General features: G+C 50.3%; 1 protein-coding gene across 3 annotated transcripts in view; it reads right to left on the bottom strand.

Annotated features, from left to right (window-relative positions):
- Positions 1–23,413, bottom strand: part of ELAVL4 (ELAV like RNA binding protein 4) — a gene marked incomplete at its 5' end in the record, with an annotated part of 62,678 nt that overhangs the window by 7,106 nt on the left and 32,159 nt on the right. For all 3 annotated transcript variants that reach the window (XM_080348765.1, XM_080348766.1, XM_080348767.1), the window contains one exon: positions 9,801–9,904. In XM_080348765.1, the coding sequence (XP_080204891.1) occupies positions 9,801–9,904 (104 nt within the window). The remainder of the gene's footprint in view (positions 1–9,800; positions 9,905–23,413) is intronic.

Below are 23,413 nucleotides of genomic sequence, written 5' to 3'. Positions count from 1 at the left end.
TTATTTAAGTATAAACACATCAGTACATTCCTGCATTTTGTTTTAAAGCATGTCTTGGAAAGAACCCGGGAGGGGGGTCCCATCACAGCTACAATCCATTCAGCAGGTGTCCTCCTCTCCTCCCAAGCCTCAGCCCAAACACAACCCATGTCAAATGGGCATCTTCATGTGCTTTATGTGTCAAAGAGTTGTCTTTATGTGCTCCACACCTAAAAATAGATGTTGACTCAACACAGTAAATGATGTGAATGACTAATATTTGCTTCCACAATCTTCTCTGCATAATAGCAGGCAAACTTTAAAGATTCTAGATTTTAAGGATTTTGGCAACTTCTTTATAACTTGCATGTTTGTACATAACCTTTTAAATCTAGCACTTGCAGAGAAGGCTGGGGGGAGGAGGTGGGCAGCGTTAGGGAAAGAGACGTGAAAAGGAGGGTAGCCAGGAGGTTTGCACCGGGCCGGCACGGCGCGGCGGCTGAGCAGGGCAGGGACACCGGCACGGGCTGCAAGGGAGGAGGACACGCGGGTGAACTATTTGTGTCCCATCAGTTTAGGACCTCACAGCCCATGGGGTGCAGCACTGAAGTTGCTCAACCACTGGTTCCAAACACCCCTTTGATGCTCCGGGACAAGAACACACGGCATCGCTTGGCTTTATGTAACTAAGGTCAAGGCAGGTGCCTGGGGAAGCCAGGGATAACCATACATAACCACACATGCTTCCACCTACAGAAACCATGCCAAGAATAGCTGGGTTTGACCATGCTTGGTCTGGTGGCCTCATGTCAGTGGCTCCTCATCCACACTCCACGCGCCCTGCGGATTCCTTACCTTGAGAGGGTGCTGTACGGGTTCAGACACCCGCAGCTCAACCTGCTTCAGGAATAACAGTTTAAAACTGCTCTGGAGCCTCTCCGGAGCGGGGGCAGGGACCTCACTCACTGCTCAGAACAGAGCTGCAAAATTAACAAAGTTCCTGGGAAAACAGCCAGGGGTTTCCTCTGGGTTTTCTCACTCTGGCACATTCATTAACCAAACGCCACATTACAGGGAAGATGAAAAGCACTGGAATATGCAAAACCCACCACCTCCCCGAGCTCCAAGTGGCTGACATTACAGATATCTATTTCTACATGCAGAAGACGCTGCGCTCTCATGGGCCGCGCGGGCAGGCAGTGGAAGCAGAGACTGCACGCACGCACACACGTGTGCACCCCTGCCCACCGCCCAGGTTTAATTCCGATTCCCCGCAATGGAACATTCAGGCCACGGGGGAGCCTGGGCTAAGGGAAGAAGCTGCCAAAAGCAACTCAGCCGTCTTTAACATCAAGGAGAAAAGGTTGCAAGCTGAATGGACTCAAGGCTAGTAATGTCAATTATTTATCTGCTTTGGAATCTTTTTCATCTTCCCTCTCAGGTCAGCCAATGACAAATCGATCGGTTAGACGGTGCCAGCCTGCTTGCCAGCTATTATTCAGTCAGTGCTGGGGATGGGATGCCTTCCCGTGTATTAGCTAGCGAAGGAAGAAAACACACACCCTGGCCCACCATTAGACCAGAAGGTCCCTGTGCTGTGAACGTCAAGATGGGAGCCAAAACCAGCTCCCATTTTATTGCTCAAAATCACAAATCACTAGGTGAGGATGCTGCATTACATCTATTTACATTTACTTTTTTCCTCACAGCAGTGTTAGTGCCCTATAATGAAACAGCGTGTTGGAAAAGGAAAGAATATGGAACTCCTGGCCACCTCAAGAAACTCAAACAAATGAGCTGGAGAACACCACAGCACTGTCTGACCCAGTTCTCAGCACTAACATGTCCGTCCGCTGTATGATGGTTGGAGGTCAAACAGCGGTGTTAAATTTCACTGCATAAGATCTTTTAGAGTTCTTCGGTCAAATTTGCAAGGAAGATAAAGTATTGTGCAATTCATTTTATGGCTTGCTGACCTCCGATGTTAGTTTCTATAAATATATATGCTAACTGTGGAAAAACATTTGCTAGGGTGTTTCTCATTTGACATTGAACATTAGCTGTGTAAGGGCGTCTCTCTGGTATAAACAGCCATCTCAAGAGCCTGCGCCACTGTCTGCAAACATTATTGCGGAGTCATAAGGTCCAGCATTTCACATCTTCCATGGTAATGCACATTTTTGTTCAGGAGCACAGAAAATATCTCAAAGTAATTATCTTCCCTATTGATTTCCTACCCATTTGCCCACATAGAAAATTTCTTGAAGGCTTTCTAACCTCGAGACTCTTCGGAAGGTGAACTGAAGCAGCCTGGTCTCTCCAAGTCAGAGCCCCAGCAAAGGTGCCCAGAGGCATGAGCGCATCCCATGTGTCTGACACGGGTGGATGCTGGACACGCTTCCCAAAATTAGTATTTTTTTGTGGAGCACGTCAGAATAGCTTCTCAGCTCCTGTCTGCTCTGAATGGGAACAGGATCGTCCTCCCCAAAACCAACGTGCTCTGCCAGAAGAGCCACCTGCCCTGGTCAAAATATCTGCTGATGAGCAACTTACCAGCTCACACCTTCCAAGCCCAGAGCTGCTCCAGGGAGACGCTCTGCATCTACTGTCACTCACCTGTGCAACGCAGGGCTGGGCAGAAGCTTTTAACCTGCGCGTGGAAGCCCGGGCACCCGCAGGGCACCCGCAGGGCACCAGTGCCACCCGCTGACGGCACCCGCCGTCCCCGGGACGCCTCTCCAGCCCCGAGCAGATACGCTGCAGTCAGTGTCACGCGACTCCCTGGACAACTTTGAAAACAATGTCTGTGTAACATTCAAGAATACTGAACGTCTTAGTGACCTTAATCATTCTGAAAGACTCCGCTTCGTCTCTGTGTGACACGCTCCGAGATGCAGGATGTCTTGCGTGACTCTTAGGGTGAGTCACTGCGCTCTCTTTCTGCCCAAGGTCCACACGTGTAAAGGGAGAACCACCTTTCCTCCACTTGCTGCCTCTCGTTCCACTGACACACTCCTCAAGCGCTTTAACACAAACGCTCACAGGGCTCCACACGTGTGAACAAGCACGCTTGTTTCATGAGCACACGAAACTAGGAGTAAACCCTGCTTAGCAGCACAGCATGGGCTATGGCCAGGAGAGACCTCTCCCGCAGCCACTTCCAGGACCTTGTCCATGCTCTAATTTTGTGCAAAACCAGGGATTTCAGAAGCCCCCTCTGCAGAAGCCAGGTGCTTTATCAGAGCAATCGCGTGCAGAAAGGCCCTGGTGCAGAGGCTGCAGACCAGCACCTGGAGTTCTCTGACACCCGCTGCCTGCGCGGCTTTGTCCTTTCTCTTCTCCACGCCCTTGGCCGGGGACGGAGGGAGTGACAATGCACTTCACTGTGCAGCAATTCAATGCCATTTTACTGGGATTAATTATGATTGCAGGTAAGATACAGAGGTCTATCCCATCATTTCAGGAAAAACATCCATAGATAATAACCTAGAGGTACTCCAGCCGTATCAAGAGCAGGGCTAAGAAATAATTGCTCTGGCTCTGTGGAATGAAAAGGACTCATTGGTGAAACTGAAGCAGTTAAAAAGAAATATCTGTGAAGAGAAGATGCACAAAACTAAGAGGTAAAGGCTCCCTGGCGCCTGCTAACAGCAGCCGAGCCCCGTCCGAGCCTTCAAACGCAGCACTGAAAGGTCCTTGGAGCGGCAGCGTCACCGCGGGCACGAGGGCTGGAGAAAGATCTGTTAACAAGCACTAGGAAGACCAAAAGGTTATGCAGACAGAGGCTCCTAAAGAGCAAAACCAAAGTAAACCTGGTTGTGGCCTTCCCAGTCTGTGGCACCTCTGAAGTGTTTTCTCCATGGCTTTGTCCCAAGGCGCAGCAGCCACAGCAGACGACCCTCTTGTGACAAACCGAGCCACCCCAAAACAGAACAACCGATCACCTTCATTGTAAAAGGAACTACAGAAAAACCACCTGGCTAATCCGCAGCATGCAAATGGCTGTAACGTGAATTTTCAGGGAAGGGAAGGAGCACACGCTCTTTCACGGCGCTGCTGGCGCTGGGGGCAGGCCCGGCCAGGCCCCCACGGAGGCAATGGACGGGCCGGCCGACCACGAGCGCAGCTGAACACGAGCGCCCCCGTGCCCCCGGGGAGTGCCCCCGTGCCCCCGTGCCGCACGCCCACCTGCTCCCTCGCGCAGCACCTCACCCTCGCCGCTCGGTGCCTTTCCCTCTATATTCTGCCTTCCCCAGCTCCCCCACAAACCAAAGTCTCCCCAAATCTCTCTGTGCACCCTCCCCGCACAACACCCCGTTCCGTCCCTGGGAGAAGGGCTGCGGGCGCTGGCAGCCAGCTCGGTGACAGGTTAAACGGGCTGAGAACGCAGGGTTTTGGGCAGAGTACGGCACCCGCCCCAGAAACCTGCTACTGTCACCGTCCGCAAGGCAGCGCTGTCCAGCTGCACCTCCCGCTGCCGGTTCAACCCCCCGCACGTCCCCTAAGCGGTCTGGGACAGGGTGCGGAGCACGCAGCTCTCCTCCTCCCGCTTCACCGCCTGAAGGACTCATTCTGTGCCACCTCTGCTTGATAAATCCCTTTGTAGGACGAAGCAGCCTGCGATTTCTGTTATTTGCTTGCCCTACAGTGACAGGCTGGTTTGTAGTTTTGCAGACAACTACAAGAATTAGCATGGACAGATTCAGAGCCTGAACTCTGTAGAAATAGCTGGCATTTTGAAACCAAGATAAACAGCAACATCTTTTGAGCAGTAACGTTCCCACTTTATTTCCAGAAAGCACAGGAGTGCTTTCTCCCACCGCCCTGTTTGCTGTATTTTAAACTGGGACCATCCAGTCCTATTGATCAAAACAGGAGTAAAGCAGAAAAGAAAGTGAACTAACAACAGGACTGTGAAAATAGCAGTAGCTATATTCTATGTCATTCACCCATTTAATGGAAAATTAAAACAGAGAAGGGCTCTGAGCACAGAGGAAGGACGCTGTTTGGGATCTTCCCATCTGACAGGCGGGATGGGTTTAAGGAGGGGAAGGCAGGGCAGGCTCAGAGCGCCCAGATGGCTGCTGGCCCCGCTGTGGACCCCGCTGGGGACCGCGCTGTGGACCCCACTGGGGACCGCCCTGCTCCGCTGTCCCAGCGCGCGGCCGGCTGGGGCAGGACCCGAGGGAGCAGGCCTGCTGCTGGGGCACCGCGGGAAGGAAGGGGACACGACGCTGCGCTTCGGGGGGCCGCTGCCTCTCTTCGTATCTCAAACGTCCTTTCAGAACTCCGTTCTGCCCTTGTTCAGCGTCCCCCAACGTGAAGCCAGGTCACCTGAATCCCCACGTACATCATGAAACACTCCCTTCGCATCCTTTCAGACGCTGTCTTTTTTTTTAGGGCAAAGCAGCGTAGTTTAAACAATGTGTACCCTGTGCATCACACAGCTTATTTTCTTTCTGATATTTGATGCAACTGAATTGCCAGGCAATCTTCAACAGCAGCACTGACCTTTCATATGCTTTATGGATGGGCAAATTTAATTTCTAAAAATAGATTCAATTTCTGGGATATATATTTATTTCAACAGACGCTGTGTCTTCCCTCACACTCTAAGCTGTTTTGTGGAATTATGTCAAGTTTAACTGTAAAAATAAAGTGAAGCCCGTCTCCCTCATAAGATGATGATGCTCTGAAATGGCGTAAATAAGATATGCACTCTGATCAGCTGAGGAGGAACATAACATGTATAACCCATTACCAAACACACAGCACTTCCTCCAGTGCTCTCCCCAAACAGATATTTTGTAAATAGCCACCTCTCCACTTCGACTTGAAAGGGCATCATTGACTTAAATAAAATGCACATAAATATTTTAGCTGCTACAGCGAGAAGGGATTATTTTCCGTAACAATGAAATAAGCACATTTCTGCAGCCATCTGGGCGGGCGCAGAGCAGCCTGCGCCTCGCGCTCTGCTGCCACCAGCGACTCCTGCGGCCGCTGCGCCGGGCGCTGGGCTGCCGCGAACGCCTCACAGACACCGAGAGGGCAGGATCTGCGGACACACGCAGGAAATACGCATTTTTGTTAAACGGGAATTAAGCCTCGTGGGGTCAAAACATGAGTGCAAACGTGGTGCGCAGAGGCCGCTCCTGCTGGGCCTGGTGCGAGGACAGCAGAGCCGTGACTGAGCAGGGACACGGACACGGCCGCAGGACCAAGGTGACCTTGGCAAGCTGAAGCCATTTGCCCCGTAAAAGTTATTTGCACAGATTATTCACTTCAACTTTCCATCAGGACACCTTCCAAACACAAGGTGGCCAGAGGAACGCTCCGTGCAGGGCTGTGGCTACCCCGCAAACACGGGCAGAGGCCCATGGCCGGGCCGGCCGCAGCGCACCGCACAGCCCCGCTGGGCACCAAACACCAACCGCGCAGGAAGAAAACAACTAAAGCAATGCTCGCTACTTCTCCAGCTCAATGCTAGTCTAGTATGTAGTTAAGTATTTTTTAGCCTACAAAACTATGTGCTACCAAATCTTTCTATGTGTTCGTTTGAGACAGGCTTTTTTAAACGTACTGAAAGCATATTTTTAATAACTGTAAATGGCACCTAGCTAGACTAAAGTAATCGCCTTTGATAATTAAATACAGTAATTCCACAAATCAAAATACTTCAGCCTTATAATGAATCACAGTAAGATGCTGGCAAGGGGTGTGTGGGCGCAGGAGGCGAAACAGGAGACCTGGGCAGCACCGGGGGCCATTTCTGACCCCTGTGCCACCCCCTGGAAACGCAGGACCAGCACCGGGGGCCATTTCTGACCCCTGTGCCACCCCCTGGAAACGCGGGACGAGCACCGGGGGCCATTTCTGACCCCTGTGCCACCCCGTGGAAACACGGGACGAGCACCGGGGGCCATTTCTGACCCCTGTGCCACCCCCTGGAAACGCAGGACCAGCACCGGGGGCCATTTCTGACCCCTGTGCCACCCCCTGGAAACACGGGACGAGCACCGGGGGCCATTTATGACCCCTGTGCCGCCCCCTGGAAACGCAGGACCAGCACCAGGGGCCATTTATGACCCCTGTGCCACCCCCTGGAAACGCAGGACCAGCACCGGGGGCCATTTCTGACCCCTGTGCCACCCCCTGGAAACGCGGGACGAGCACCGGGGGCCATTTCTGACTGCTGTGCCACCCCCTGGAAACACGGGACGAGCACCGGGGGCCATTTCTGACCCCTGTGCCACCCCCTGGAAACGCAGGACCAGCACCGGGGGCCATTTCTGACCCCTGTGCCACCCCCTGGAAACGCAGGACCAGCACCGGGGGCCATTTCTGACTCCTGTGCCGCCCCCTGGAAACGCGGGACGAGCACTGGGGGCCATTTCTGACCCCTGTGCCACCCCCTGGAAATGTGGGACGAGCACCGGGGGCCATTTCTGACCCCTGTGCCGCCCCCTGGAAACACGGGACGAGCACTGGGGGCCATTTCTGACTGCTGTGCCACCCCCTAGAAATGTGGGATGAGCACCGGGGGCCATTTCTGAGCCCTGTGCCAGCCCCTGGAAATGTGGGACATCTCCGGCAACACGGACACGTCTGGGAGCGGTAAAAACACACGACCCACCGCTCAGCATGAGCCCCGGGAAACCCGCATCCCCACCACACAGTACAGCGAAGCGGGCCTGACTTGTTAAACGTCTAAGAGCAAAGCATAATTAAAAATATAAAAAACCAAAGGGGTAAGGTGAGGTTAATTGCATGTGATTCTACAGTTCGAAATTGGGTTGGAAAGTGCCAATTACACATCGGTGTGTCCCAAACCTGGCTCCTTCAACAGAAGGCTCCCTTGGGTTGGTTTTTATAACTGTAAACACTTATTGAACACAATTTTACTAAAAAAAAGGCTACACATATCTTCCCAAACACCAAAGAAATGATGCAGCTCCTATGCATGCAGGTTAGCTCAATCTTTTTGCTTGTTATTACATTTTAACAGCTTTCAAGAGCCCAACAAAATATAACGTATTTTACAAAAGTCTACTAGCTAGTTCCTGGATAACAGATCTCACTGTACATGCTAAAATGAAGGCATAATGGTTTAATTTATTGTGCTAGAGAAGTGTAAAGTCATAACGGGGTGGGCTGAAGTTTCTGGAGGCCTTTTTGTAGCTTTTGTTTCCCATGGCCTTGGAATAGGATGATGACAACAGCACCGCTCTGCCTCACCAAACCAGAACGAGAGGCAAACAACACAGGTATGCAGGACACGAAATGCAGCACCTTGGTGAACACCGACTGACGTTCAACATACCAAAGTGCTGCACTGAAAACTGATCTAGAGTTTTCAAGTTCTACTGAGTTTTTCGTAGAGTATTTAGGAGATAGGTTAGTACTTCCAAAGTATTACACTTTTTCTGATAACATGCCTTTAAAAGCAATTTAGAGAGCGACTTACTGCTCAACTTTTCACCACAACCATGAACTGCTGAGTCGGATCGTTTATTTCCACCTGCAGCACTAGATAAGACAGTAGATTTTGCTCCTTAGCCTTACATATTCCTATGAATTTTTCTCTTTAACTCTGCAAAACCAGGCTGTGAGCTTTTTGGATGTATGGCCCACATCTACCTGCATGGGATGGGACCTGGCTGCTCTGAGGAAGTTTGTGAGTAGCCAGCTCTGTAGATCTGTGCAGCTACGCCACCCCTCCCGTACCGCTGCTCAGGACCCGTGCTGTTCACTGACTAACGCTGCTGTTCACTGACTCACAGCGCAGGGGAAACGTGCCTGGAACAACCTTTAGAGATGTGCAGGAACCCAACAAGCTTTTGCTTTCGGGAATACCACCTCGTCCAACTGGAAACCTCTGGTACAACTAAAGCACTGACCATACAGGATCTTTTTTGCAAGATACAAAATCACTGACATTATTTGTATTTTCAAAAGCAAGGATCCTATTTTTCTATTCTTTAATATTTTTGTCTTTGGAATACAAATTAAGTACAGAAGAAAAATTAAGAAAATGGTACAAACTGAAATCCAGCATTCGAATATGATCAAAGCAGTTTCAGATCATCCGAATCAGACCCGTTTGTTACCCTTCGATCTTCCATTCGCACTCCTTAAGCTGTACTGCTCGTCAGAACTCGAGTTGTGCAAATCTTCGTAAGCTGTTTCAAAAAGCTTCATCAGCCATGCAGCAAAACACATGGCGGTGTAGGAATCTGCTTCTCTTGTGAGACCACTAAAGAAGGTCGTTGAATAACTAATGGTCTATTACAACAATGAGATGAGAGACTTCTGGGGGATCCTGAATCCCTCCAGTTTGTAAGAGAATAAATCAAACCAAGGATGGGGAAACTGAGGGGAAAAAAAGTATTTATCTGAGAATGACATATTCTAACTTGGGAGAAAGGTGCTTCCAACACCTGATCACTGCACCAGAGTTACTCAGAGAGCTCCGTGTCAAGGGATTTCCCACTCAAACACAAGCAAATGTGTAACTTATGAACACAGCGCCATGTACTTCACCTGTGTTTATGGAGAAGGTATCGCTATGGCTGTTGTGCTCTGCATTAAACCTCCCTGCAATGCTTTAAGGAGCTTCCTGTTATTTTCCCTGCACAACAACAGCCATTTCAGAGAAAAGAGATTCCACCTTCCGCATTCCTCCCCTTGTTCCAAGGAGGAGCTTGTTAGCCAAACGCCCCTTACAATGGAGACTGAAATAGGGAGGAAACCGCCAGAAACCATTTCAACTGCTTTCTCCACTCCCTGAACTGAGCAAGAAGTGTTTGATGTTGTCTTACCTTTATGGTTTTGGTCTGGAGTCTGAGTCCGTTTAAAGTGTTAATGGCTTTCTCTGCATCCTTTGGATCAATATAGTTAACGAATCCATACCCTAAACTCTGCCCTGTTGAGACACAAGAAACAAAGAAAAAAGGACTCAGTATTTTTTTTTAAGCACAGGAAAAACTCCTAAGAGGGGACCGTAATTTTCTTATACCATTCATTTCACCCCTGTTTCCTCTATGCAGTTCTTCATTATTTTCTTAACACAGTGGAAGCTAACGAAAATTTAACATAACCGATGTGAACCCCTGCTTTAAGAACAAGCAGCACCGCCCTGCCAGGGGACCGCCGGGTGTCAGGCTGGGCAAACAGCTGCAGCAGCTTGCTGCCCAGCTCCCAATAAGCGTAACTGGCTGACCTGCGGGGCAGTAACGGGCCCATCTCTCAAACATAAACCACACACACCATTTTGCTACTGTTTATAAACAAGTTTTTAAGTGTTTAAAATGCAGAAATTAGGAAACAGTGTTTTAACACTAACCTTGAAGCAGCTGAGAAACAGACAACAACCTTTACATCTCATTTTATTGCTCAGTGAGCATCCAGTAAACAGGAAGGACAGATCAAATTGCAGGAGGGTAAGAAAATGCATTAGAGCTCTGCTCCGCATATAGAGATGACAGCAGAGCCAGAGCAGCACAAGTGCTGCTGTGCGCGGGGTGGCAGGAGCATTCAGCAGGCAAACCATCCCAACAGCTCCCGCTTCACCAGCGAGATCTGCGGGTGCGTCTGCAGGAGGAAGAGGAGGCCTGGTTAACGCTGGGATCGGTGCCGCAGCGCCGCGGCGGCCGAGCTGCCAGCAGCACTGACATCCGCTCACAGTGCAGGGACGGAGCCCGGTCAGCAACGGGGCCGTGGGAACCGGTACCCAGAGGCACCTTTCCCCATTCCCAAGTACGAGGTTTGCAGCATCAGTGCCATCAATGCAATGTGACAGACAGCCGCTTCCACACCCCTTCCTCCTCAAGCCTCCTACTGAAGTTATTTTGCACATTTGGAAAACACAGATTTTTTTTTTTCTTAAATTAAGGCATACAGTCTTAAAAATATAGAAAATCAGATTTCAAGAATAAACGAGCCCAAGGAAGCTGGCAGGCGGTCCTGTGCTGCAGACACTATCTGCGGAACAGCCCGGCACAGGACGAGCTGGCTGCGGGACCCAAGCGCTCCGACACCGGTGCAGATCGCGCCCAGCGGGGCAGCGCGGGGCACAGGGGGGCACAGGGCAGCACACGGCGCCCCCGCCCCGGAGCAGGGCGGCGCGGAGCAGCTGCGCCCCAGCACCCAGCTCCCTGCGGATCCGCCTCCCGCACAAAGCCTCGTCCCTTTGTCTCCTGGACTACAAAAAAGCATCTGTGTGTTTCTCAAAGTCAGACGCCACCAAAAAAAATACAACGTTTGCTGTAACACAAATACAGGGACCGCTTCTGTCTCATGAAATCACATCAAAGCACTAAAAGCTGCTAACTATGCGATGGAAGACCTTAAAACTCCATGGAAACATCACAGTTCACGCCTAAAATGCCCACATGCAGGCGCAAGGATAAGAAACAGCTGTTTTAACCTACAATATATCCAGGGAGCAATTCCAGGTATCAATTTAACTTCAGAAAAAAGTATAAAAACATATCCAGTCTTCCTGGAGAGCTGAATTAAACAAACAAACAAACAAATTCTTATGCAAGTTACACGACACGAACCAAGAATGATCTGAAATGTGAGCAGCAAGCCTGGAGCAGGAGCACTGCAAGGACACTTCCCAGGCCATGCCTCCCTCCTCTTGTCTGCTCATTTTATACAGCCCCGGTCCCTGTGCCTCTGAGCACGGCGGATCCTTAGTGTACTTAATCCTGAACTGTCCTGGGCAGAAGCAAGCCATGCTCTAGGAGACACCCCTCTTCTTATAGAAAAAGGGGCACTCGAGGGTCAGGGCTTGGATAACATGAGTTTGTGTCACTCCTTTTCCCCCTCACCATCCACTGATGTGAGATGTGGGCACGAGGAGCCCTGGGATTTACATCAGTGTGAACAAGGGCTTCCAGTCCAGCCACTGCTGTTCTCAACCCCCACACCATACACAATGACTTCCAGTCATCTCTCATGGGAACGTTCTCACTTCTGCCAACAGCTCTGCAAGGAAGAGACCTTGGATCCCCAACCCTGAGCCAAGGCAAGCTGCAGGGACGGCAAACAACGGCAATGCAAGAACACAATTCTATCAACATTTCATTCGCTTCCTTCCTTGTAGCCCTCCAGTAACATCACCCAGGTTAGATACCACCATCTCTGTGCTGGAAACAAACGAATACGTTCTCCAAGTGAAGGACAAGGAGTCCCAGCACAGGCCTGCCCACAAGCATTAAGAACTTGGCTTAAGGAAAATAATGACACCGTCAAAGTTTTGCTTAGAATAATGGGTACACGGAAACATGATTTCCTCTTGTTAGTATATGTTCCTGAATATAATGAAATATATAAAACTTGTAATAGAATTTAAGGCCTGTTACTCATATGTTGTTTGTTGTGATCTTTTATCAAATATATCAATTGCTATATGGGCTGTATTCTTAAAAAAAACCCAAAAACCAAAAAGGGTGAGTCTACTCAGCATTCCGAGCACTTAATTTCTGTTAATTCAAGAGAAAACAACCCCACCCTTTTATCTTAAGAAGCCTCAAGGCCCACAGGCTTTGGAGGCACCGAAAGCTGGTGCAGCTGCTGCCCCGCACAGCGCGGCTGCTGCTCCTGCCCCGCCGCCCGCCAGCGGCGCGCAGCCGAGCACAGCCGAGCACAGCCGAGCACAGCCGAGCACAGCCGAGCACAGCCTCTGCTAAGAGCTTCCCGCTTTCCCGCTGAATTGCCATTGGCTTCATTTTCAAGCATCTCCCCATAACACCTAATGAAGACAGGCATCCTCCCCTACTACCTCAAAAAGCTGAAAAGCAAATAAAAATTACTTTACAAGAAGCTTTATGGCTGCTGGCGGACATCAGAAAGTTTTAGCGTCCTTAACATTTACAGATAAAAAGGCAAAAAAAAATATCCAGCTAAAAATATTATTTTTAAGTTCATCTCAAGAGCAACACACCTTTGTTAGACAACACAGACAAAAGGAAAGAACTAACCATCGTTCCTGCTGGAGAAAGAAGGAGCATCTGCGGGGACCCCTCGCGCCCCGGGGCTCGTCCCCACGCCACGCTGCCCCGGAGCAGCGCCGCGAACAGCCAATACCTTCTGTCGTTTGGAACCCAGTGAGCTCACCGCATGCTGTGATTCCGTAGGGCACGCAAGAGATATTTCTGGATGATCTCAGAAGAACACCTTGTCCTATCACTGTTACCCCTGCTCTTTCTGCGCGGTCCATGGAGCCCGAGGAAGCGCACAGCGGGCCTCCTGTGGCACGGCAAAGAACAGCCCCAGAAGCGAGGAGTAACGGGGTTAAGAGTGATCAAGGGCTTGACAGGCTAAAAAAGCCACATGCAACGCCAAGCCCAAGCTGGTAATGCACACCCTGTGTATTTCAGAGGCTGCATTCCACAGAGCTGAAAAATCACCAACATTAAAACAAACCATGAAAAATAATACGGAAAAATCAGTATGCCCTGTTCACAACACTTGTCCATACAGCCCAAACCTGTCACTATGAAAAGGCAGTGGTGGCTACAGACCTGCACCTGTCCTTACTTCCTCTGTAAGCCGGCCTGCTTAGGTCAAGTCTGTATTTAAGATATAAAAGGGAAAATGGATAGAAATTAAGAACAGGAAAATCACAGGAAACACCACACAAAAAAAATCCCCAGCTAGTAAATGTCACAATAACACAAGTTTTTATTTAGACTACAGTAAAAGGTCCCTTAACGCTCGCCCTGCCGCAGCAGCACACAGCGCAGCGCCGGCACACGGAAAGCAGCTGCGCTGTGCACACCTTGAGAAGCCACATGGAGTACAACCAGCAACCCAGGCGGACGTTGAACAGCAGCTCCTGAAACAATACACGGTAAATGAGATTATCTGGACTGCTTGCACGGAATAGGCTCCAAAAAAAGAGGCAAATGGTTCTCTTGTGATTTTCAGTATTTTTACAGCACTGAAAAAGTTCCAATTTCCTGGAGAAAAAGACAGTTTTGCACTGAAATTCAGAAGGGAAGGATGGGATGAGCCCAGTAATCACAGGCCTATCAAACGCTGCGCAAGGCACAACCACAGAGTTTCACAGTGGACTCTAATAATAAAGAATTAGAGAGGGGTAATAAAATCAATGTCAATCAAATTAGGCCTATGGAAAATAGATTCTGTCAAACTAAACTGACATCCTTCTTTATTAGATTACAAGTTTGACTTAAATTTTAAGAATGTCAATTTAATAGCATTGATATACTTTGTCTTCTATAAAGCACTTGATTTGGTACTGCTTATTAACTGACTAAACCAAAATTAACATGGCACACATTAAATGGATTAAAAACCCCATAATCAGCCACCAGATCTCTAACTGGGAATTGTGAGGAGGAAATCATCAGAAAGCCGTTTTCCTGCAGGTCTCTCTCAGGAAACAGATCCCGGCCCTCAACTGTTTATTGCCATTGACGAGTGGAAAAAACCAAACTCCGCGCTCCTGAGGATCATTGACCGCAGGGAGACGGATGAGAGGGTAAGAACAAAGAGGACGCAGCAAAGCCGCTCAGTAAACTACAAACACATGCACTGAGGTAGCACAAACCCAAGGTTATAACGCAGAAACCAAGAACTGTGGTGTACTTTCCAAATGGGGATTGAAGGACTCGGATACAGGGTGACGGAGAATCAACCTCATCAAGTGCACAATGCTGGCAAAAGGGTTAAAACGATTCTTGTTGGCATAAAAGCCACTTATTCAGAAAGGGAAAGAGGAGTCGCTGCCCAGCGCCGAGCCCCATCCTGGCCCCTGAGCCCCATCCTGGCCCCTGCGTTAGACACCAGCCCTGGGGGTGCTGCCGGGGGACGGACTGCAGGACGGGACAGCTCCTCCAACAGCAGAGGGGCTCGATCTCTCCACCTCATCAGTACCACACTAACACTTGTGTGAAGCAGAGACTGGTTGTTTTTTAACAATGACTGTCCAGCAGATAAAACACGGAGTTACGTATCCCGAGCCCCACTGCTCGGCAGCTGAAACATGAGGGATCAGACCAGAACCAACAAAGCACATGCTGTCTTCCTGGGGAAGGTGTTTGTTCTGGTTTTGACATTGAAGGTAACAGATTATTTAACTACCTACCAACCATTTTGTCAGCTCTCCCACCACTGGAAATTCGGAAAGCTGAGGTTTTTCCGCAGGCGCGCTCTGGCTCCAGCGAGCTGTTGGTGAGACGTGCTAAGGGCTCAATGGCCTCTCCGACCCCGAAGCTCCACTCAATGCACTGTTCCTGCTGCTTTTCTCCATGCAGCTCCCACTGCCATCATTCCCACATGGAACGTAGAAGGGAACTTTCTCAGACAAGTTTAAAGCCTTCCTATTGCTGGAAACTACTCTAAAAGCAGTGTACAGAAGAACATAACTTTGAACTGCTCACCTGTGACCAGATAAGTACTAAAAAAATCCCTTTTTCTTGAAAATAAATTCCTCTGGAATGCAGTTGCATTAAAGAACTATGGTCCTCACAAAAAACAATCGCTCACAAAAACAAGTGCAGAACAGGACAGCAACAATGCACACTACCTTAAATCGTGGTTTTGTCGTCTCCTGCGCAGCTGTAGAAGTCAAGGAAAGCTGCGCGCCCGACGGTGCTGAGCGCCCACGCTGCTCTCCAGCAGCTCAGCCATGGGCCAGGCGGAGCCGTCGGGCGCCAACAGCCTCCAGCCACTCCAGCTGCGGGACCAAGAGACAAAACAACGCTCGCCAGGAACTCTCCGAGCCTCCCAGCTCCAAATTTGCCTGGTCCAACCTTGGCGACCCTTCAGGGAAGAACCCGGTGCCCGGCTGAGCGTCTGCGTCAGCACCGCAGAGCTCACCTGCCGCCCAGCTGGGACCAGGCAGACCTGCAGGGGCTCTTCAACCTTCCCAACAATGCTCATAAATACGCGATGTCCCCAATGCCCCCTCCGGATGGCTGGCGGGGAAAGCAGCAACAGAGATGGTCAAGAAAGAGGCTTGTCGTGCTTTCCATCCTCTAAAGAACAGCAACAGGTGACATTTACAGGTGATACTCAAGGTAAGCCCCACTCCAGCTGGTAGGCCAGAGCACAACCCTGTGAGCCTTCAAACTGCCTCAGAGGTGTTTTAAACACATTCCTGGAAGGACAAAGAATGACTGTAACTTCTGAAAAGCCGTATGAAGCAGGGGCTTTTGGAGCAGGTTACATAAATACCCTTGAGAAGATACATTCAAAATGCACCAAGAAGGTCAAGTGAATTGCCTGCTTCCTATTTTTGTTTCTATGACAGTTACCAACAAATAGAGCTGTGGAGGGAAGATTCACATCAAGGGAAAATGAGATGTGATCATGAGACCAGTTCCCCGCCCCCCTTGCCTGACGTTTTCGCACCAGCAGCACCCACTCGCCCCGCAGGCCCGTCATCCGCAGGAGCAGGTGCGGCGGCCCCGCGACCACAGCGCACAACGCACCCACGGCCACGGGACACGCACCAGGACCGGAGCAGCTCTGGGGACCACGCAATGGAGCCAAGGCCACCCCGGCACGGGTCACTGTAACCCAGCTGCCCAGGGAACCCGTGCTCAGTGCTCCTGTATCTCAGCACCCACTTGGGCTGCCGCTTATTGGGAATACAGGCTCTGTATATGGGTACAGGCTGGGATTGTCCATGAATAGCAGCAAAGCATCCTTCTCCTATTACAATGCAAGTCTCACCCTTGCAAGAAGTAAGGAAAAATGTCTAATCTTTCTCAAAGCAAAAAGGAGAGAAGGATGAGGAATAAATAGCTTGGGCTTTTGACTTCTGCAGGAAGGTGACTGGGTACAAGTTTTGCTTGGAAACCTGCCTTCAAATTACTGAATTTCAGGCACCCTTGTTAGTTCTTTTGAGATGATCCCTCTTCTAAATTAAGATAAGTCAGCTGTATTTAAGTGCAATCCAATCTAGAGCCCTAGATACGCTTTGATGCTACAGTGCACCTGCAGTGAAGGAGCACAGCTTATTCCTGGTTAAAAACAGCCATCAGCAAAACCCGAGTGTCAGTAGAAGCTCCTTCTTAAGGTGCTACCAGACAGGAAAGTCAGGTTCAGACTCACACTGGGACACTTGTACAGTAGAACTCCTAAAAAACCAAATCTGTAGTTTTGTAACAAATAAATAAGCAAACCTAAGCCCAAACCTCGGGGCAAATCCCTCCGTGTCCCCTGGGCCGAAGCCCAGCTCCAGCCAGAGGAGCTGTAAAGGCTTCAACACCAACACAAACCTGCTCAGATGGGACACGATTCCTCCAGCAAACTCTTCCCCTAAGGCAGCAGAGCCCTGATCCCCAAACAGCGAATTCTGGGCCCGCCCCACAGGAGACCTGCAGGGAGAAAATTCCCCGGAGCGCCAAAGACTCAGATAAAAGCTCATTTTACGCAGGAGATGGGCCCTTCGGGGCTCCGGGGAGGCACAGGTTGCACAGCGAGCTCCCCCACGGGAGCTCCATGCACCTAAGCTGTAGTGTCCGCAGTCCAAGCGCAGGGGGCTGCTTCCCAGCAGGCCTCCTCCAACAGGGCTGCTGCGAGGCGACTTGAACCCCCAAGGAAGGCCCTGCAAACAGCGTGCTGCATCCCACAGAAAACCCTCCCTCGGGGAAATCGAACCAGACGTGCAGACACCACTCACTCCATTTTAATATCCGAATGGGAAGTGCCAGATACCATGACAACAAGTCTAGAAAAATAAAAGGGGAATGAAAAAAAAGTGTTTCCTAAAATGTGAGACAAATCCTATAAATGTAGCTAACGCGATCGAATGATTTGCGCTAGTGAGGTAACTGTGACCCCAGAACACACGTCTCTGTTGGGAACAGAGCGACCGGGACCTCAACACAGTGACCTCAGAAACAAAGACCCCCCAAAACCAACTGACTCCCCCCGGCAGAAAGCAAGGTCACCCAAACAGCACCGGCAGAGTCACAAGGCTCAGCTCAACAGGCCGTGCCACAGGAGCTTACACCAGCTCCGTCCTCCTCCACGGCTGGGACAAATCCCATGTCTTGATGTTTCAGAGATGCTGGAGCAGTAGCAGTTCTCATGCAGATTCAATACCAATTGGCAGTAGTGGCCATCCCTCAACATCAGACACAGCGAGCGGCCCCACACACCCACCCTGCAAACAGCAAGGTGGAGGATGCTCGGACAGCCGCCCAGCACCACCGCGTCCTTCCAAACCCTGCCCCGACACCTCCCGGGGACTCCCGGACACGCAGCTACTCCACTTTAACCTTGACAATACCAACAGCACAAAACATCACCACTCTTGCAAACAGTGCCTTACAGTGCCTTAAAGGCCTCTAACATTTCAGATATTCTCCATCTCAGCTGCGACGAGACTCTGCTCTTACCTGCACAGTACACAGAGTTTTAACAAAGTCAGCTGGGTAATTACTGCACTCGAGGACACAGACTGATCTGCATGCAAAGCTTAAGTGGCAGCTTGAGGCAGATGCTGCTGACTTGGCTGCACTCTTACACAGTCCCCATCACCATAGCACGGAAACATTTTCTCTCGGTAAGGCACCATTCCTCCCAAACACCACTGAGGAAAGCACTTTTATTCCTGTTTTGGAGACCAAAACCTGAAAGGCAGTGAGCTTTCCAGGGCTAACTTGGACAGAATAAGACAGTCACTAGAACAAGGGTCCAAAACTGCATCTCCCTGCTGTGAGACAGTACCCTCATTATCAGACCACTGCGAGTTGTGCTGGGCTGGAGATATCTTGTAAACAACACGCACATTTCATGCTGCAGAATATATTATCCTCCTTAGTCTTTTTTTTTGTTTTCCTGCTTTTATCATGTTTCTTTAGATGTAAAACTGGATTTTAAGGATGGATGCTGCAAGTAACCGATAAAGTCTGTTTTCAGAAGCTACTGTTCCTGACACATGTGGGACAGTTCCACTCCCGAACAAATACTCGGATTTCCCCGCAGCTGACACCGCTCGCCTCTCCCCTCCATCTCCATCTCCTCCCCTCCCTCCACGGAGCCCCGAAGGAGCAGCCGCTGTGCGAGCAGGGCTGCGCTGCTCCCGCGCTGCCCAGCGCACCGGGGCTGCACAGGAGTCCTGTGTGCCGAGGACAGGCATGGATGGACAACGAACAGCCAGGACTTGTCCGTCCCACACAGTAAATTCAATGCTGAAGAAGAGGCAAATTACATGCAAGAATGCAGACGTTAGAAACAGACTAAGTTACCACAATATTCAGTAAGAAAAGGTGAAAACAGACCCAGAAAAAAACACATGTAAGACACACCAGCACATACGAAACAGTAAACAGCAGCGTGGAAAGAAATGTGCAGCAGAATTAAAAACCACTGCTACATCAAGCACACGGTATGTGGCGGGATGGCCGTCCCATCCGCAGCAGGCGGTGTCGCACCATGGCGGGGACGCAGCATCGCTCACCAGCGGCACGCGCGGACTGCGTCCGGTGAACAAGACACGCACCACTGGAGACAAGGAGAGCAAACGGGAGGCAAACTTCAGCAACCACCAGGGCTTCAAATAAAGGATGATCTCAGGCTTGAGAGTACATTAAGATAGAAAACTAGAAGCGTCCAGTGTTAAAGCATTAAAATATGCATTAAGATAAGCATTAAGATTTTGTGACTAAAAGAAGATGCAAACCCCTAGAGATATCCCAAATGTGTCAAGACTGTGACCAGAGATGAAATGCCAAAAGTGTGCTACTTAGCACTGTTATTCATAAGAGAAGATGAAATTAAAAGAGTATTAAAAAATTACATGGTCTGAAACCAAGAAGAAAAGGGTCTCCAAGAGTGTGGAGAGCAGAGGATGGAACAGACACACCCTCCACCAGAGCAGACACCCCCTCCTGCCCCCAGCCCGAACGCTGGCATCCAGACGGAGTGGAAGACAACTAAACCAGCTGAACAACGGGGCAGAAACTGAAAGCAAATGAAGAGAAACGGTGATTTTTGTCCCCACTGTTGAGGCTCCAACCAAAGGAACAGTGAGTTCAGACCACACTGATCCCGCACTCACCCGGTGCACAACTCTGGTGCAAATGTACCCAGCGTTTGCACAAAAAAAGCCACGTCAGGCACCCAGAGCCAAAGCTGATGAGCAAAGCCATTCTTTGAGAAGAGGATGGCAGCGAGGGCAGAGGAGAAAGTGCCGAGGGCAAAGGCAGACGGACAGAGCCGCGGCGGACACAGAGCGCGGTCCCGCCCCGGGACGGGCAGAGCGCAGGGCCAGCTGCGGCCTCCGCCGGCCCGGCTGGTAAGAGGCTCCTGTGACAAGGCCAGAGCGCGCTGCCAGCAGCAGGAACCACGCACGCGGAGACTGGGGAAGGGAGGCACGGCGGGTGCGAAACCCAGCGGGTGCGAAACCCAGCGCACCCTCACCCCTGGAAGCGCTTTCTGCGGAAATGGTGGCAGCAATGCTTCCAGTCTGAAGGAAATGGCAAAGGCACGTAAAGCTGGAGAAAAACAAGAGTTTGTTTTGCAAAACAAGAATATTAAGTAGGACATAACAATACAGCGCAGCAGCAATATCGGAAACCTGGTTGACTGCAAATTCAAAAAGCCCTGGTAATTTTGTCATTAAATGATTTAATTCGGCAACATTCAGGGTTTTGTACCTCAGCCTCTGTCAAACAACAAGAAACAAAAGCAGCCACAACACCAAGAAATTTCACAGTCATTCTGAACAATGACTCAGAATACCTGCTCTGGCTCATAAACAGCCCGCTAATTAAACTCTTTGAGCTCTGCTAACCAGTTTTTCCAATGCATAGAGGAAAGTCATTTATTACAGGCCGGAAGACAAAATTTAATATTAACAACACAATCTGTGTCTGCGGCATTTTTAATCTGATCAGCAAAACAAAGAAAAGCTGCAACCTGACAGCTAAGAAGGTTAATCTGCAATAGATTTACACAGATGACTTTACACAGCATCTGGAAAGATGCTGAGGGAACTAAAGCCACTCCACCATATTCTGAATTGTGCTACCTATAAAAATGTTGCTACCCATCAATACTTAGACTGCATTGAGCCTACCTAACAAGCCTGCTTTGTTTTAAGACAGATCTTTAAAACAAGAGCAGGAGTTTAAGTGTGTTTCAGATGTTTACAAGATGCCTTTTAGGTACTTGTAGGAAACACAAGTAATGAAAACTGTTTAATGGACAAAATATTATGACTTTGTGTGCACATACTACTCAGTTCTACTGCTTAAATTTCTTGATAATTTTGTTGAAAAGAGTATTAGCAGGAATGTGCTCCTGGATGAATTTTCTCCAGACTGAAAGCAAGTATTTTCCTTCCAAAGGCGGCAGATTTCCGCTGTGTCAGCCGAATCCTCCTCCTCTGGCACCGTCCGCACGCATGGCGCTGGTGCACCACGTGTGCAGTCACGAGCGCAGGCCGGCCACCGAACCGGCGCAGCTCCACCACACACAGCCCTTCACAGCCTCGTCACAACACTGAACATGTACGTGGCAAACACAGGACAGGAAAATATGTAAATTTTCCTTTTTTCCCATATACATGTATATGTATATTTTCCCTTTTGTTTCCAGTTTGGCAAATACCTAACCTGGTACCACAATCCTACCACTAAACAAAACCAAGGTAACAAAGCAGCTACTCCAATGTAGTGGAAAGCATAAGGGAAAAAAATGCTATGAGTCAAACTCCCAAGCTTGGTGTTCTTTTTTTCCAATTTAAGATGAAGTGGCTTCCAGAGCAGAAAATATTTAAAGGTAGAGAAATGGGAGAAGGAGATACATAGGTAAGTAGAAATGACACAGACAGAGCGCGTAGGAGAACAGAGGAGTCTAAAAAGGGAGCTGCTGGAGAATTCTTCTTCCTTTAACACGTCCCACCTCACCCTGCCCCACCCGCCGCCCCCACCGGGAAGCAGAACGCCCCACGGCACCCACGCCGTCCCGAGGAGCCGCAACCGGCCGCGTCTGCTCGGCCCTGCACTCCCGGAGCAAGAAGACACCTGTGGGTATCTAATTTAAGGTGCTTTAAAATGCACATGAGCACAGATCGTTATCCATACAGGGCACCAGGCACATTGGACCTTTTACTGCAGAAACAGCAGCCCCTCCAGTACAGCAATAATTAATCATACCGCTGAAGCTGCCATTTGTTTGCTTGCAGGTGAGCATGACACAGCTATTTGTCCATCTGCTCCTGCAACACCCCTTAAAACCACCTAACTGAAAAAAACCCACATTCTAGGCTCTTGTGAATAAAAACAATCAAGGCATATTTCCCCCCTCAAGCAGATACATTCCACTGACGGAACAGATGCCGCGAGAACAGCAAGCCCAGCAGTGCGGGGTTGGAGCAGAGCTCTGCCCAGCCCAGTGTGTCCAGCAGCACCTGCGCGGCACCAGCACCCGAGCTCCCAGCAGGGCAAGCAGAGCAGTGCAGAGTCATGGCACCAGCACCCCAGCTCCCAGCAGGGCAAGCAGAGCAGTGCAGAGTCACAGCACCAGCACCCGAGCTCCCAGCAGGGCAAGCAGAGCAGTGCAGAGTCATGGCACCAGCACCCGAGCTCCCAGCAGGGCAAGCAGAGCAGTGCAGAGTCACAGCACCAGCACCCGAGCTCCCAGCAGGGCAAGCAGAGCAGTGCAGAGTCATGGCACCAGCACCCGAGCTCCCAGCAGGGCAAGCAGAGCAGTGCAGAGTCATGGCACCAGCACCCCAGCTCCCAGCAGGGCAAGCAGAGCAGTGCAGTCATGGCACCAGCACCCGAGCTCCCAGCAGGGCAAGCAGAGCAGTGCAGTCATGGCACCAGCACACCAGCTCCCAGCAGGGCAAGCAGAGCAGTGCAGTCATGGCACCAGCACCCCAGCTCCCAGCAGGGCAAGCAGAGCAGTGCAGAGTCATGGCACCAGCACCCGAGCTCCCAGCAGGGCAAGCAGAGCAGTGCAGAGTCAGTGCCTGGGGCTGCTCCAGAGCAGTGATGGCCAAACCCGGCACAGTCAGCCCTTGAGACAGCGCGAAGAGCAGAGAAATGGACCTGGACTGCAGTGACATCCTCCCTCCTGCTCTGCTCTTTCTAGAACGAAAATCCCGCAGGGAAGAGAGGAACCACAAGACGGTAGCATCACACACATGGGGAACATGGCACCCAGGCAAAACCTGTCTGAAGAGGCAGGCGGAGATACAGAAGGGCCTGAGCAAGATTCAGGCTGTCACCGCAAATGGTTTAAAAAGTCAGCATCTCACTTCATAAACAGCAGACAGGTTGACTTCATCATGTAAATGGGTCCTTGTTCATGTCCCATCAGAATAACCCTAAAAGGAAAGAACATCTGAAGCATGGGGTCTGAAGAGGTATTTTCATCGGCAGAGGCAGCACAGACTGAGCTGGCACGAAACACAGCAGCAGGACGGGAGGCCGAG

The sequence above is a fragment of the Nesoenas mayeri genome, assembly GCF_963082525.1.
Source record: "Nesoenas mayeri genome assembly, chromosome: 8".
Classification (NCBI taxonomy): domain Eukaryota; kingdom Metazoa; phylum Chordata; class Aves; order Columbiformes; family Columbidae; genus Nesoenas; species Nesoenas mayeri.
The sequence above is the reverse complement of the archived record's forward strand: the minus strand, read 5'-3'. Positions and strand labels throughout refer to the sequence as shown.